Genomic DNA, 16,150 nt, shown 5'->3' with positions numbered 1-16,150 from the left:
AATTAATATGTATAAAATTGAATGTAGTTGGAAAGTTACAGGAGTGAAAATGTAAGATCTTTAGAACGCATGGACTACACACCTGGAATTTCAAACGTGTTTTTCTCGAATTTACATTTTTAAATTGGCGTCCACGATTTCTCAAAAACGGTTTCATCGATTGCTTTAAGGTTTTAATGGTAGATCAGGGATGTAGTTATCGCCCAAACTATGATTTTTCATAAAAAAGTGGTAGCAAAAATCAATGAAATTTGGGGTTTTAATGTATAATAGCGATTAAAAAGTTTTCATTTTCAAAATTTGTAAATGAATCTAGTTCCGGCGATAGCCATCTACCTACAGATTAGCCAGCATGCTAAAATCACGGACGCCATTTGCCTACCATATTTCAACCTGGGTGCCATTGAGCGATAATTCTCGCAATTAGCAAAATATTTTTACTTAAAAGTTTAATAAATATATAAATAGTAAAAATTTGGAAGCTCTGTGTTTTTTCATTTCTCCATAAAAAATTCCGAAAAAACCTTTAAAAAACGACCGTCACTCGTAATGACCTCCTTAATATAATATAATATAAAGTTTTGCCAGCACTTCAATAAATTGCAAGGAATTGGATTCTTGCAAATTGTAAGAGTATAAAATGTTCGGTTACTCACGAACTTAACTCTTCCTTACTTGTTTAAAATGAATTCAAGCTTGTGATATGACCGATAAATTGAAGGAATTTTCGGCATAAATCGAAGGATTTACCAAACACCGTATTTGCCACTTTTGATTACTAGCGATTGTTTCCTTTCTATTAGACTCTAATAGTGCCACGCTGTAAAAAGACTTCAATGAAATAAGGAAGTCAAGAAGGAAGCAAATGCCCATTATTTGGTCCCCTTAGCCTCACACCACCTAACCGGCATCGAAATGTTGAAGGACCATTACAACAAATGCAATATTCTAAATGAAGATCATTGCTTTATACATTTTAAATTAAAACCACGTTCTTTGATTGTTTCATCTGTATGTACATAAATACTTATCCAGCAGCATGAATGTAAATTATGTAAATGTGCAGAATTGCGCCGTTGCTACACAGTTTTATAATTATGTGATTGCTATACGCAGTGTCTGCATTCGCATGCAATTAATTGATTTTCATTTATGTAATTGCCTTAATTGTGTTATAGCTTAAAACAATCATTTGATGTTGGTTTGAGTTTATGACTGTTTGTTGTTTCAACATGTTATAATCAATAGCATAAATGGAATTTTAAGCGACTTCAGCTGTCAAACCTCGATAACCCCAGTTTTGATATATATAATACAATATAAATAATTGTGTAGTGGTGTTATGTAAATATTTGCAGATAACACAAGGTTATATAAATAAGAGGCATGTGTAAAAATGCTAATAAGTAAACATTTCATGCATTTGCATATGAGTACTTGCTTTAAGGTGCCGTTGGATATGGTAAGACGATGTACTTTTCTTCTAAAATCACTGTCAAAGAGCTTATTTGTCGCACGAAAATCCGTAGAACTTGATTTTGATCGTTTCTATGTCAGCGTAATGCTATAGTAATCTGATACGAACAATTTCTTCGGAGATTACACCGTTGCCTTGGACAATAATCAAAGTCAAATTTCGAAAAGATATCTTCTTAAGTATAAAAGTTTTCCATACAAAAGCTTGATTTCAATAGTTCAAATTGTATGACAGCTATATGCCATAGTGGTCCAATATCGGCGGTATCTTCAAGCAGCTATGTCTTGTCGTTTTATTCTGCGTGTTAAACAACTCATGCCTAGGGATAAAACGTGGTTCAGGGATAAAAATGTTGCGTACGCATTAAACATTCATTAATCGCTATTTGAATGGTTAACGATAATATTAGGTATCTTATTCACGTATATAGTGCGTCATAGACACACTTAGTTTCATTATCATATTTTGATTCGTGTCCGAAATATTTATATTAAAGTCAACCTATTTATACCCCGCTTGTAGAAGGCTGCGTCCCTATTGGCAAAAAACTCGGAGAGCCAATTTGCACAGGCCTCTCTTGAGGCCAACTTCTCATTATTAAGCGCGTTCGCCATAAACAGGAAAAGATCGTAATCACTTGGTTCTAAGTCCGGACTATAAGGTGGGTGCATTAGGACCTCCCATCCGAGCTCCCGGAGCTTCTGGCGCGTCACCAAAGACGTGTGTGGCCTGGCGTTATCCTGATGGAACACAATTTGGCCTCTGTTGATCAAAGATGGCCTCTTCTGGATGAGTGCTGCCTTCAAGCGGTCCAGTTGTTGGCAGTAGAGGGCCGAATTGAGCGTTTGGCCATAGGGGAGCAGCTCGTAGTAGATGATTCCTTGCCAATCCCTCCAAACACACAGCAAAACCTTCCTGGCCGTCAATCCGGTCTTAGCCACCGTCTGGGCCGCTTCCCCGAGCTTTGACCGCGACCTTTTGCGCTCGATGTTGTCGTAAGTGACCAATTTTTCATCGCCAGTCACAATCCGCTTCAGAATCGGGTACTCTTCAATAGTGCAGCATCCAGATAGGAGGTCTTACCACGGTAGGAGGTATATAAAGGGCTGGATCAAGGTGTCATGCGACCCGTGCCGAAGATCAACCTGGCTGGGGGCCCTTAAATAGCCCAGTCTCGCACGGAGCTTATGGATACCTGGCGTCCTCCGTAATAAGATAGCCGTAGCGGGCGCTATGCGCAAGCGGAAATACTTTCCCCTACACTCGTGGGTCCAAAATTATGAGCCAAAACTTCAAAAACACAAACAACAAAAACAAAAAGGAGTCCGGACCTCCTTCAAAAAGACCGGAGGGAGCGAGTTGTTCCCCGAGAAGAGCAGCGTTTGGCATGAGCTCGACAACAGCCAAAGCGAGGACAGGAGCGAAGCTGGGTCCTGGAGCAAAGGCAAATGCTAAGGGGCAGAAGCCAAGACTGGCGCCATGAAAGCAGCAGCGCTAGAGGCAGCCCATACCAGCCCCTGTTGCCAAGGCTTGGCTGCTAAGCAGGAGAAGGGGCGAGATGCCAAAAGCGATGCTGCCAGCAGTGGGTCAGCCAGAGAGTGGCCTTCCTTTAGGATTAAAGACGCAGCAAAAGCAGAGTATGCAGAGAGGCGACGCGCTGCATACCTGCTGAAGAAGGTGGAGCTGCAACCGCCAACCAATGAGTAGCTCACAAAGGAGCTCCAGGAATCCATTGATTGCGCGAGAGCTGTTCTACCTTACTTCAAGCTAGAAGCGCCGGTAGTGGCAGCTAAAAGATAAAGGTCCGCTGAAGAGGCTAAGCCGTCAGCTAAGAGACCGAAAACAAAGGGCGTGACGCCCGCAAGATCTTTTGCTGATGCCCGAAACCGCATTGTCATTCGGGTACTGGATGAGGGTGACCCCGAAGGAAAAATCCCCAGAGCCCAATGGAAATGGGTGCAAGCCGCACTGACGAATGTGGCTTTGGAAGTGCTACTAAGCAATCCAGGGCCACCCTGTCATGTGCGGATGCCGGATGGTATCAAGGGCAGATAAAGATGATAGCGTGTGACGACGAGAGATCGGTCCAGCTATATAAGGCTGCAATAGCTAAGGTAGGGGAGGTCTACCCCGGAGATAAATTACTAGCGGTAGACAGGAAAGATATCCCATCCCGACCAAGGGCAAGGGTATGGATCCCGGCTACACCATCGCAGCCGGACCAAATAATGCAGCTTATAAGAGCCTGCAACTCGAATCTGCCAACTGGGGGATGGAGAGTCGTCAGGGCCTTTGACGACCCCGCAGCGGAATCTGGTGGGGAGACGAAACGAGCCACAATGCAGATTCTGCTGCTTCTAACAAAAGAATCCGTAGAACCGTTAGCGAAAAGTCGCGGAGAGATCAACTACGGATTCACAATAGTAAAGGTCATGACCTACAAGTCAGATGAAGATGCAGGAGAAAACTTGGCATCGGAATCGGAGTGCGAAGTCGAGGAAGATCCAGTGGAGTCCTCGAGCGACGCAGAGATCACAGATGAAGGTGAGTGTACTTCGGGGTCTGAGCTTGCGGACAGACTCTCTAAACTCTACACTGAGAGTGAGCTTTTAAGCGACTCTCATGATGATGCAGAGAAGACAATAACTAATGCGTCTTCTCCAAATTAATCTACACCACAGAAAACTAGCGTCTTTAGCCCTAGTTAACCGCATGGTAGAAGAATGGCCTGACATTGTCCTCATTCAGGAGCCATGGGTTAATGGAGGGCGTATTTGCGGTCTGAGGACACCAGGATATAATCTATATGCGAATGGTTGTGTAGGTAAGCCAAGAACATGTATATTGGCTAGCAAAAAGCTTAATGTCTTTTTATTATACAGTTACAGTAGTAACGACACTACAGTGGTAAGCTGGGAGACGGGTAAGAAGAAATACCGGCTGGCACCATGCTACATGCCGTATGACGAGGTAGCAGTACCATCGCAGCTGTTCAAAGAGCTGGTACGAGATACCGAAGCATCCAAGTGTTCGATTATACTTGGGCGCGACTCCAATGCGCACCATACACTACGGGGAAGCACGGATATTAATGAAAGGGCTGAGTTGCTCTTTAATTATTTAATAGGAAGTAAGCTTTTGTTATGTAACAAAGGTAGTACAGCACCATTTATAACCAGAAACCGACAGGAAGTATTAGATATAACACTGGTATCGGAAGAATTGGTGGATAAAATAACACATTGGAGGGTACTGGAGGAACATTCCTTCTCAGATCACTGCTACATTGAGTGTATGATTGAAGAGAATGTAGTTAGGGAAGAGAAATTTAGGAATCATAGGAAAACGAACTGGCAGATGCTCATGCAGAAACTAAAAAAGCGTATTCCTATGATTCCATCATTTCAACCAGAAAACAAAGAGGACCTAGACATCCTCGTTAAACGATTCACAGATTTTTGTCGTCAAGCACTAGAGGTAGCTTGTCCATTAACGTACAGTAGGGGAAGAATTAGACCTCCTTGGTGGTCTCCAATACTTAGAAACATGCAGAAAAATTGCAGGAAGCAATTCAATTTAGCCAAATTATCCCAAGAAGATATAGAGTGGGATAACTATCATAACCCCTTCGGACATACAATACATAGTGTCAGAGGGCAATGTTTATTGGGAAATAAGCAGCTTCAGGCCTTATAAAACGCCGGGGCCAGACGGTTTATTCCCGGCTCAGTTACAGCAGTCCCTGAGCTATACAATAAACTGGTTAACAACCCTGTTTAGGGGGGCACTGAAATTAAACTATATTCCCTCGATATGGAGGGAAGTTAAGGTGATATATATGCCAAAGGCTGGCAAAAGCTCACACATTAATCCAAAGGATTTTAGACCAATTAGCCTTTCATCATTTCTTTTAAAAACGCTGGAGAGACTAATAGAAATACATATAAAGGACATACTTAACCCAAGAAAAATGGCAGTTTCGCAGCATGCGTACTCGAAGGGTAGATCCACAGAAACGGCATTAAGCTCAGTAGTAGCAGGGATTAAAAAGTCTCTGGAAATAAAAGAATACAATACAATAAAAGAACACAATACTCGTAGCCTTCCTAGACATAGAAGGTGCTTTCAATAACGTCCAGCCGAAGGCCATATTGAGCGCGCTTAAAGATCTGGGCATATCTGAGTCTCTCCGGAAATAAATTGAACAGATGCTCTTGGGCAGGTGAATTATTTCAACGCTGGGAGCTTCAACGATGCGCAGATCTGTCCGAAGGGGTACACCCCAAGGAGGCATGTTATCCCCACTTCTCTGGATCCTGACAATAAATAAAATGTTTGTGGATCTAGAAAAGAAGGGGGTACATGTTGTGGCCTACGCTGATGATGTGGCAGTCTCGGTTAGGGGCACGTTCCCGAACACCCTCGCTAGCCTTATGCAGACAATATTAAACTATAATAATCGATAGGCCGTATCATGCGGACTGAATTTAAATGCTAGCAAGACAGAACTAGTATGGTTCACTAAGAAATACAGTACTCCAGAAATCATGCCGCCATTTTTAAATGGCACCAGGCTAACGGTAGGAGATAAAACAAGCTACTTGGGACTAATTTTGGACAGCAAGCTTCCTTGGAAACAAAACTTGGAAGCGAGGGTAAAGAAAGCAGCTACAGCGCTTTACACATGTAAAAGAATGGTGGGGCCCAGGTGGGGACTGACGACTCGGGTGGCTCACTGGCTGTACACAGCAATTGTAAGGCCGATCATGACCTACGGTATAGTAGTATGGTGGCCATTTAAAGAAAAGAAATATGCGATTAGAAGCATGGAAAGTATACAAAGAACAGCTAGTATAATATTTGCATCAGTGGAGCTCTCAGAACTACGCCAAGCCAGGCACTCAACATAATTTTACACTTGCTGCCAACAGATCTGTATTGCAAGCAAATGGCAGCGAAGTCAGCTCTGAGACTGAGAGAATACTCCCCACTAGTCGCCAGCAACAAGGGGCATTCTATGATACTTACAAAGTTCCCGTTTCTTCCCAACTACGAATTTTCGCAATCCTATGGAGCTGAACATAAATCCGGTCCTCAATATTGCCTTCCCCTCCAGAGAGGAGTGGGAAAGGGTCGTAGTGGACAAGGAAGCAGGGATAAGCTTAGGAGTACTAACAGGCCACTGTCTAATAGGCAGACATGCAAGTAGACTTGGCACGCCATATAACGACTATTGTAAAATCTGCCAGAAGTAGAAGAGGAGAAGACCATTAACCATCTTCTACACGATTGCGCAGCACTATATAGGAAAAGAATCGCAGTCATCGGTTGTGGGTTTCTTGACGACGTCTCGGAGGTTGCACGGATAAAACTTGTCTCACTGATGAAGAAGTACGGGGTGGTTCAAAGAGGAGCCAATAGAGTGAGGGGATCACAGTCTCAGTGGTATCACAATGGGCCTCCTAGGCCTCATAGGCCTAAGTGCGTCGAGTGACAGCCACTTTACCAACCTACCTACCTAGGTACTAGGAGAATTAGTGAACGAATAAAGTTCGAACCAGAGGGTTGATAACTCTCTCGTCTATTTATAATACCACATAATGGTGTTTCTTTTTTTTATACGTGTGTCCACTTAATTATACTCAGACTTTCTCTAGAAAAATGTTTGCAAATAGTGTAAACTTATTACCAAAATAATTGCTCGGTTCGCACGACACATCGTAAAAAAATTACGAAGCTCATAAGCCTAAGTGGAAACATGTTCATAAGCACACTCGGGTTTAAAGCTAACCGATGTAGTGTTTTCCCACTTTCCAGTTGTCTATATACCGGTTTGTTGGTTAATATGTGTTATATTTTAGTGAAACTAAGTGGAAATGTGACTTTAATATAAATATTTTACACATGAAGCAAAATGATGTAATGAAACTTATAATTGAGAATATGACTAGTATGAATTAATAGCATACCGAATATTATTATCCAATCACAGTTTGCTGAAATGGTTTAATATAAAGTTTTGACAACCCGTAAAAATCTATCCCCGGCTTTGATCAATGAAATTGCGAGGGTATAAAATGTTCGATTACACTCGTACTCAGCCCTTGTTAAATCAAAAACTTTTATTAAATTTTTACTTAATTTGACTTAGATAATATTTACGGGTATACATATGTTACGTGTACAGATGTGATGCATATACACGCGAGTGCTGAGTTCATTGATTTTCGAAATTGTTTTAACAACTATCAAAACCGCATGAATCCAATCAGAGTCGCACTGCAACGCATCGAAATTGTGGTGAAGTTCGTAAATAAGGGTGTTCGATTATATGTTATATACATAAATGTATATATATATATATATATATATATTATGTGTATATAAATGATTAAAGCCAATAATCTGAAAATCATGTGCTAGTTATTATTCGTTCCCTCTTATTTCAAAATTCTCTTTATACTTACATACATACATATATCAAATTTAGGTTAAGTTTTTTGATAATATTAAATTAATATTTACCCTAGAGCTTAGGTTAATGTACTTCAATTTATCTGAAAGACACCTAAGATAAAAAATAGATTTGGTCGAAAAAGCTAGATAAAATAAAAAAAAATTATTTATAATTAAATTGCGTTCATTTGTATATCCAAATCTGTATAAGACTGCTAGTTTTTAAAATTTGATAATCGAAACTTGAGCACTAAGCTAATGTTCATTTATGGCTTATAATATATAGTATAATGCAAATGAAAAAATAAACTTAAATATAATTGAAATATTTTATTTTTAAAATAACTCCAAATCACAGTCGAATACATTTTATTATATAAATAGGTAGAACTATTTTTAATAGTTGGATTTCAGTTTTGAACTTGTACGTTATGAAAAATTATAACTAAAAAACTAAATGTGTTGAAATCGTGTATACAAATTAAACAATGGCAACACTGGTTAAATGAAAACAAAAGAGAACAAATGATTTCTACGTTGCAACTACAGGCATAACTTTTGACAAGTTTGGTTTGTTTCGGGCGGTAAGTAGGGAAGGACGGAATGTCGGTGACTGTTTCCAGCATTAGCGTAGGGTACTATACTCTTTAATATTTGTTTACATAACGGGTGTTTATAAACCGTATGATTACACTGGGAAACATTAGTTTTGTTTTATGAAGTTTCTTGGTTGATTTTGCACTGCTATAAATCTATAGTCAGTTTTTCTCTAGCAGTTCTAGTTTCCGTTATATGAACATATAACATTTTTAGGAAATATACTAAAATTTTTATAGAATCAGACGCGTTTAAACGGCATTTTCTAAACATATAGTCACCACAAACAGCGCAAAAGCTATTCGGATCATTTAAACAAGTTCTCTTTAATGTAGACAAAGCCTTTTTATACTCTCGCAACCTGTTGCTACAGAGTATAATAGTTTTGTTCACCTAACGGTTGTTTGTATCACCTAAAACTAATCGAGTTAGATATAGGGTTATATATATATAAATGATCAGGATGAAGAGACGAGTTGAAATCCGGGTGACTGTCTGTCCGTCCGTCCGTCTGTCCGTCCGTCCGTCTGTCCGTCCGTCTGTCCGTCTGTCCGTCCGTCCGTGCAAGCTCTAACTTGAGTAAAAATTGAGATATCTTTATGAAACTTGGTAGACATGTTTCATGGTACCGTGAGACGGTTGGTATTGCAGATGGGCGTAATCGGACCACTGCCACGCCCACAAAACGCCATTAATCAAAAACAAATAACTTGCCATAACTAAGCTCCGCAATAAGATATAAGACTGTTATTTGGTACACAGGATCACATTAGGGAGGGGCATCTGCAGTTAAAATTTTTTTAAAAAAAGTGGGCGTGGTCCCGCCTTTAATAGGTTTAATGTGCATATCTCCTAAACCGCTAATGCTATAATAACAAAATTCACTGGAAGCAAATATTTTTAGCACTTCTATTGACGGTGTGAAAATAGTTGAAATCGGGTGGCAACTCCGCCCACTCCCCATATAACGGTACTGTTAAAAACTACTAAAAGCGCGATAAATCAAGCACTAAACACGCCAGAGTCATTAAATTTTATCTCTGGGATGGTATGAGATGACTTTATAGGAATCCCGTTCAAAATTAGTCAGTGGGCGTGGCACCGCCCACTTTTAGGTGAAACCCCATATCTTGAGATCTGCTCAACCGATTTCAACCAAATTCGGTGCATAACGTTCTTTTCATGTTTCTATGTCATAGTGCGAAAACGGGTGAAATCGGACTACAACCACGCTTACTTCCCATGTAACACCATTTTCAATTCCATCTGATTCTTTCACTTTCCACTATGCAAATCAGGCAACAATGACTGTATCGGGATAAAACTTTGCGTGAATAATGCGATTAAAGTATGCCACCTTGTGGCCAAAAATTGTCTAAATCGAACCAAAACTGTTTAAGCCCCTAAGTACTAAATATGTGGACCCCAGTGCCTATAGTTGACCTTCTACCGAAAATATCAGCCAATCCACAAAGAAATCTCAAACGAGTATACTATTTGACTTTGCGAGAGTATAAAATGTTCGGTTACATCCGAACTTAGCCCTTCCTTACTTGTTTTTATAAAATTTTGTAATTTAATGCCCTAAAAATTAATTCAAGTAAGCTGAGTAATGATATTTCAAGAAAACGAGATTTTGTAGAAATTGAAGGATAGAGTTGAAATCAGCGACGTTAGACTAGTAAGAAACAGTTTAAAAACTTCATAAAATAAAAAAAAGTAATTTAGTATTAAGCGAGATAGATTGAGGTAGGAGTAATCAGACTGCCCCTAACGTATTGTAGTTAATTGTTTTTTTTTATGAATTATAACGTCGTTCTTTACTTACACACACATCTATATTTATTGAGTCCTAAATGGTGTGGATGCTAGTTGCCATATTTAAAGCTAAGTTCAATAAGTACTACAAGTATATCCAATGCTACCTACTTGTAATTTTGTTCACTTATTTTAGACCAGTTCAACGACTATGAATGACTTTAATGACAAATTACTATAAAACAAATATAATAATATGGTGATATTTTAGACCTTTAAAATTCAAGACTTAATCCAATATGGTATATCTATGTATATACTTGTATAAGAAAACGTTAGCACTTTACCAAAGCGTATATACACTTAGTTCTGTTTCCAACAATGAAATAACTACAACAATTTAAAAGGAGAATCAGATTACAGAAATACTATCGCTGTAGAGCTGATTACCGGCGATTCAACACTTTTTATTGATTTACAGACCCCCTGAAAAATTCGAACATAACCTACACCAAAACTTTTAACTGCCTTACTGGAATTATGGTTCAAATTCTCATATACCGGTAAGCAAATACAATAGTATATATGCGCGTGGATTTGCTGTTCAAATGTGTAGTTTTTGCTCGCCGTTAATTCGATTTTAATGACAAGATGACTCAACACTAATTAATTGATTTGACATAATTAACGATGGTATTTCGTGGATTAGGAATTGATAACAAATTAATTGTGTTACCTGAAAATTCAAGTGATAAATGTATTCATTATATTTTCACATGTTTGCAGGTTTTTATGGGAAAAGCAAATCAACAATATTGAATGTTCAACTTGTATGTAATTACGTAAATTAAGTGGATAAAATATACAAACGTAAAAGGATATAATGCATTAGTGATTATAATCGTGATGTATGTTAGTAAGTGTATGTAAGTTAGTGAAAATTCGACGGACAATTGATATATTACCGCGATGTCACCATGACAGGCAATAAAAAACCACTGACACGAAATACGCCTACTTATGTATAACTGAGTGATGCATGTGAAAATTAATGAATCATTGAAAACCTTAAATGGATTTTATTTCATTAGTTCATTTAATTCATTTGCATTATTTTTCACGAAGGTTTTTGTCAAGGCAATATATTAAACAACTTAAATACATCTACAAATATAAATAATCATAAGATTATCTATGACTTGATATATTATATAATATTTGAGCTGGTCCATAGTGCCTTCCATTATTTATCAGGCCCGTACTTGATCTTTTAATGACAAGCCGTTAATTGAAAATTGCGCGAGATAGCTGAGATAGTAGGTGTTGAAGCGATAGGTGCCGCGCCATACCGTACAATTCACCATGAAACCACGTTTCAGCAGTGAATGAGCGTAATCGTAAGGAGCTTCTGCATCATGCCGCAACGGTTGATAATACAGAGCTCCACTGGTATACCTGCGGTTTTCTAGGATTTCTAGTCTGTGACCTAAATCGACTACGACGATCTCAGGGTTTAACAATGCTGAATTGTGGGACAGAATTTATACAAAATTGCAGAAATAAAAACCAGTTGACAAAGAAAAAAGAGTAGACAACTAAATGTTGACCGAATAAGGTTACAAACTGCTGCCGTTCACCGCATTCTCCAGATGTGGCATGTGTGTGTGAATGTCAATGAGTAGGTAGTAGTTCGGCGTTAAGAAGGCCAGAAAACACATTTATCAAACAGTTTAAGAAGTTGGTTTTTTCATTTGTAGCTTAAGTACTTAACAGAATGCCTTCATATGTTTATAGATCGTACACGATTGTTAGTGCAGTAGCGGCAAACTGTCATCTACTTACAATGACTGGAAAATCCCTGAAACTAAAATTTTTTTTTATTTTATTAAAGGAAATACAATTATAAATAATTATACTACCAATAAAATATAACAGCACTAGCGACAAGGCCTCTGCATCATGTCTGTGGGCTTAATTTTACTTGTACTTTTTTGTATGAGATTTTACTTATGAATATGTATGTACAAGTATATAGTAATACTTATGGTTATACTTAAATACTAATGTCTATGCTTTTGCTTAGAATTAAGAGGTAGCAATATATGTTAATATAGGAAAATTGTGGTCAAATTTTATTATGGTGGTTTTAGATGAGATGTTTTAGTTGGGCTCTGGAGATGAAGTTGTAGATTTCTTTTATGTTGGCAGTTGACGGTTCTTTGAGGAGTTTCGAAGGAGAAGACTCGACATAGTCCCGTCTTATATGACGAAAGGTAGGACATATGTTCAGTATGTGTTCTACAGAATTTGTTGGACTGTTGCATAGCCGGCAGCCAGGCGTTATGTTGCGGTCCAGAATATGTTGGTGCGTTAAGATGGTGTGTCCTAAACGGAGTCGTGTAAAAATTTTTATCTCCGGGATGCTGCATGTAGAGGGGTATACTGCTTTTCTTAGTTCGGGGTTAACGAGCCGGTAACGGTGGTCGTAAGTATACCATTCCGCTTTAGCTTTAAGCTTTGAGAAATTTACAACAAATCGCAAAATGTCGTTGCTCTCATTAGTTCTCACGTAAATACATGGACTAAGAGTGGCGTTTTTTGCTTCCTTATCAGCGAGTTCGTTGCCTGGAATGCCACAGTGTCCTAGAATCCACATTACTTTAATTTTATTTCGGCTATCAATCAATTTGTCCCGAATTTCACTGATTAGAGGGCTGCTGTTGGATGTATTTCGAATAGCTGTGACTGTTGCAAGGCTGTCGGTACAGATAACATATTTACCTTTGGAAGACGTGATCCATTGGATAGCTTCTTTTATTGTGTATGCTTCTGCGGTAAAAACAGAAGATGGTGACAAAAGTAATCCATATTTAATGATTTCCGAGTTCTCGGAAACCACTGCATATGCGGTGTTGTGGGGATTTTTTGACCCATCGGTGTAAATAAATTTCCATCCTTCTGAATAGAGATCTGTCTTGCGCTGCATAAACTCTTGTTTATACACCTCGTAGTTAGTGGAGGCTTTGTTCCAGGTCATCAGTTTATCTTCTATAACAGAAGAGTCTAGAGCCCATGGAGGATGTTTGCTAATCTTCGAACGTTTGGGTGAAAGGTGAATATCAAGTTCATCAACGTACTTTAGAATTAGGTGTATTGTTGATGGGAACTTGGATGTTCGTTTTTTACGGGTGGCCGAACGTATGTCGTTGAGCAAATTCGGGTTAGAGCCTAGATATACCTTTGGAATCAGTCGTAATGTGTTAATCTCCAATCTTTCGTTAATGTGTGGCATTCCGGATTCAGCGAGAATGCTTTTGATGCTGGAAGTTGGGAATGCCCTAAGACTACGTCTTACTGCCATGTGATAAGGCGCATAGAGTTTCTTTAGCTCGCTGCCGGCGTGGTATCCGTATATTGGTAGTCCATAATCGATAATTGAGAGTAGTAAAGATCTCACGATATTGATAAGTATTGTAGGATGAACAAAAGAATGTCGTGAAGCTAAAAACTTTATTATATTTAACCTATCGAACAGTTTTTTTCTTATATATAAACAATGTTTTTTGAACTTAAACTTAGAGTCAAAAATTAATCCTAAAATTTTAATTTCATTTACAGTAGGTATTTTTATGTTATTAAAAGATAAAGTAATATTATCACATTTTCTTTTACGACACATATGTAAGATATTGCATTTATCTAAGGATAACTTAGCCCCGGATGTGAGCGACCAGTTAGATATATTATTAAGTATTTCCGTAAAAGTTAATTTGACGTTATTCAGATCCAGTTGTTTTGAAAATATCAGAATGTCGTCTGCATACATACAGTAGTAGACTGGGAAATTGGATAGTATCTCGCTTATTTCATTAAATACAATTATAAATATGACCGCAGACAAAGGGGAACCTTGAGGAACTCCATTTTCTAAAGGCAAACAGTGAGAAAAATGATTATGAACTTTAACCCGAAATCTTCGATTTGTTAAAAAATTTTTAAGTAGGTTGCAACATTTTGGTCCCAATTTCCATTTTGCTAATTGTTGTAGAACTTTATGCAGTCCGATACGGTCATACGCTTTTTCAAAGTCTAAGCTAAGGCAGGTAACGTGCCCCTTGTTCGAGATAATTTTGGAAGAATGGTGCTCAAAGTGTAAAAGGGCATCCATTGTACCTTGATTTTTTCTGAATGCGACTTGGTTGTGAGTGATTAGTCTACTCTTCTCTGCGTACTACATTAAACGTTTTGGATTATTTTCTCCAGAACTTTTCCTAAGCAAGAGAGCAGCGAAATAGGCCTATAGCTTGTGAGTTCTGATGAAGATTTTCCAGGTTTCGGTATTGGGACGATTCCAGCGATTTTCCAACTTTGGGGGTATATACCGTTTGAAAGTATTTTATTGTAAAGATTTACTATCCTTTTTTTAAAGTCATGTGGGATGTGTCTTAACATGTCATAGGTAATCCTGTCGATACCTGGTGTTTTACCTCTGGAGTTTGATAGTGCGACGTCAAACTCATCAGTGGAAATATTAGATTCTAAACTTAGCGCTGGATTACTAAGATTTCCGCTAGGTAAAAATTTATCGCCTAAAGATTTTTGTTTTTCAGCTGCGAACTGTTTTGTGAAAGTAGAGTCACTTGAATAAGAGCTCCAGAACGTGGCGAACTCGTTCGCTATAATAATTGGGTCGTTAGTTAATCCAGATTGGGTGTTTAAGTAAGCGATTGTAATAGGTTTTTTCACGCCAGACAGGCGTCTTATGTCACGCCAAATAAGTTGAGGAGAGGATTTGGTGTTAATATTTTCAGTAAATTCCTCCAGACATATTTTCTTAGCCTTTTTGGTTTGTCGTTTAAAGATAGCATTGTCGCGTTTATATGTTAAGAGATCAAGAAGGTTGCATGTTTTTTATATTTATACCAACTTCTACGTTTTTGTGTTCGAAGGATTTCTAGTTCACTATTCCACCATGGTTTATATCGGTGTTGATATGTATTCTTGATTTGAGGGATGGTGTGGTGTGCTGACGAACATTATATTTTTCTTACAACTGCGGCCTTTTGATTAATATTACTCGAAACAATGAATTTACTAGATATTGATGAGCAGAGATCTTTGTATTTCTCCCAATTGGCTTTATGTGTTAGAAAAATTTTTTTGTGGACTTGTCTGGGTGAAATCCAATTTCTATCATCAATGGGAAATGATCACTACCATGGAGGTCCCTAAAGACCTTCCAAGAACATAACGGAAAGATATTGGGGGAACATGTCGTGACATCTACATGAGTGAACGATTGATGGGTGGAGAAGTGTGTAGGACTACCATCGTTTAAAACTATGAGGTTGCTGCTTAATAAGACGTCTTCAAACTTTATACCTCTATCGTTTGATAGAGGAGAACCCCAGATCGGGCTCCATGAGTTGAAATCACCCATCCAAAGAATAGGATTTTGCGTTTTATTTAAAATATTTAAGATATCTGAGCAAGAGAAACTTTGCTTGGGAGGGATGTAGGTATTGATTATTGTTAGTTTTGGATTAAATAATATCTCAATCGCAATAGTGAGTAAGGTGATATTGGTAAAAACAATTTTATGAGGTATGTCTTCTTTTACCAAAATTGCAACACCTTGTTTGCTGTATTGGTATTGAGGGCTATTAAGGAAATAACCATTATAGCCATATGGAGGTTTAGGGTCGAAATTATGGCGTATATGTGTTTCTTGTAAACATAACACTGAAGGTTTCAGGTCTTTAATTAGTAACTGCAATTCGTGATAATTTTTAAAATATCCGTGGATATTCCATTGCAAAATTGAAATCATTAAGAATTAAGAGAATTGTGGGAGAATTATGT

The 16,150-nt window shown here is 38.3% G+C and overlaps 1 protein-coding gene across 1 annotated transcript; it reads right to left on the bottom strand.

Moving 5' to 3' along the window:
• Nucleotides 1–12,423: 12,423 nt before the first annotated feature.
• Nucleotides 12,424–13,606, bottom strand: LOC138856366 (uncharacterized). Its single transcript, XM_070107315.1, has one exon. It carries the CDS (start codon nt 13,578–13,580, stop codon nt 12,435–12,437), a length of 1,146 nt encoding a protein of 381 aa, XP_069963416.1. The 5' UTR covers nt 13,581–13,606; the 3' UTR covers nt 12,424–12,434.
• Nucleotides 13,607–16,150: the final 2,544 nt, after the last annotated feature.

Source organism: Bactrocera oleae, chromosome 3 (assembly GCF_042242935.1).
Source record: "Bactrocera oleae isolate idBacOlea1 chromosome 3, idBacOlea1, whole genome shotgun sequence".
Lineage (NCBI taxonomy): Eukaryota > Metazoa > Arthropoda > Insecta > Diptera > Tephritidae > Bactrocera > Bactrocera oleae.
Note: the sequence above shows the minus strand (reverse complement) of the source record. Positions and strands in the feature narration are given on the sequence as shown.

Bases quoted from the DNA above. Each gene is read 5' to 3' on its own strand.
- LOC138856366 (XM_070107315.1), bottom strand. From the start codon at position 13,580: ATGCCACACATTAACGAAAGATTGGAGATTAACACATTACGACTGATT.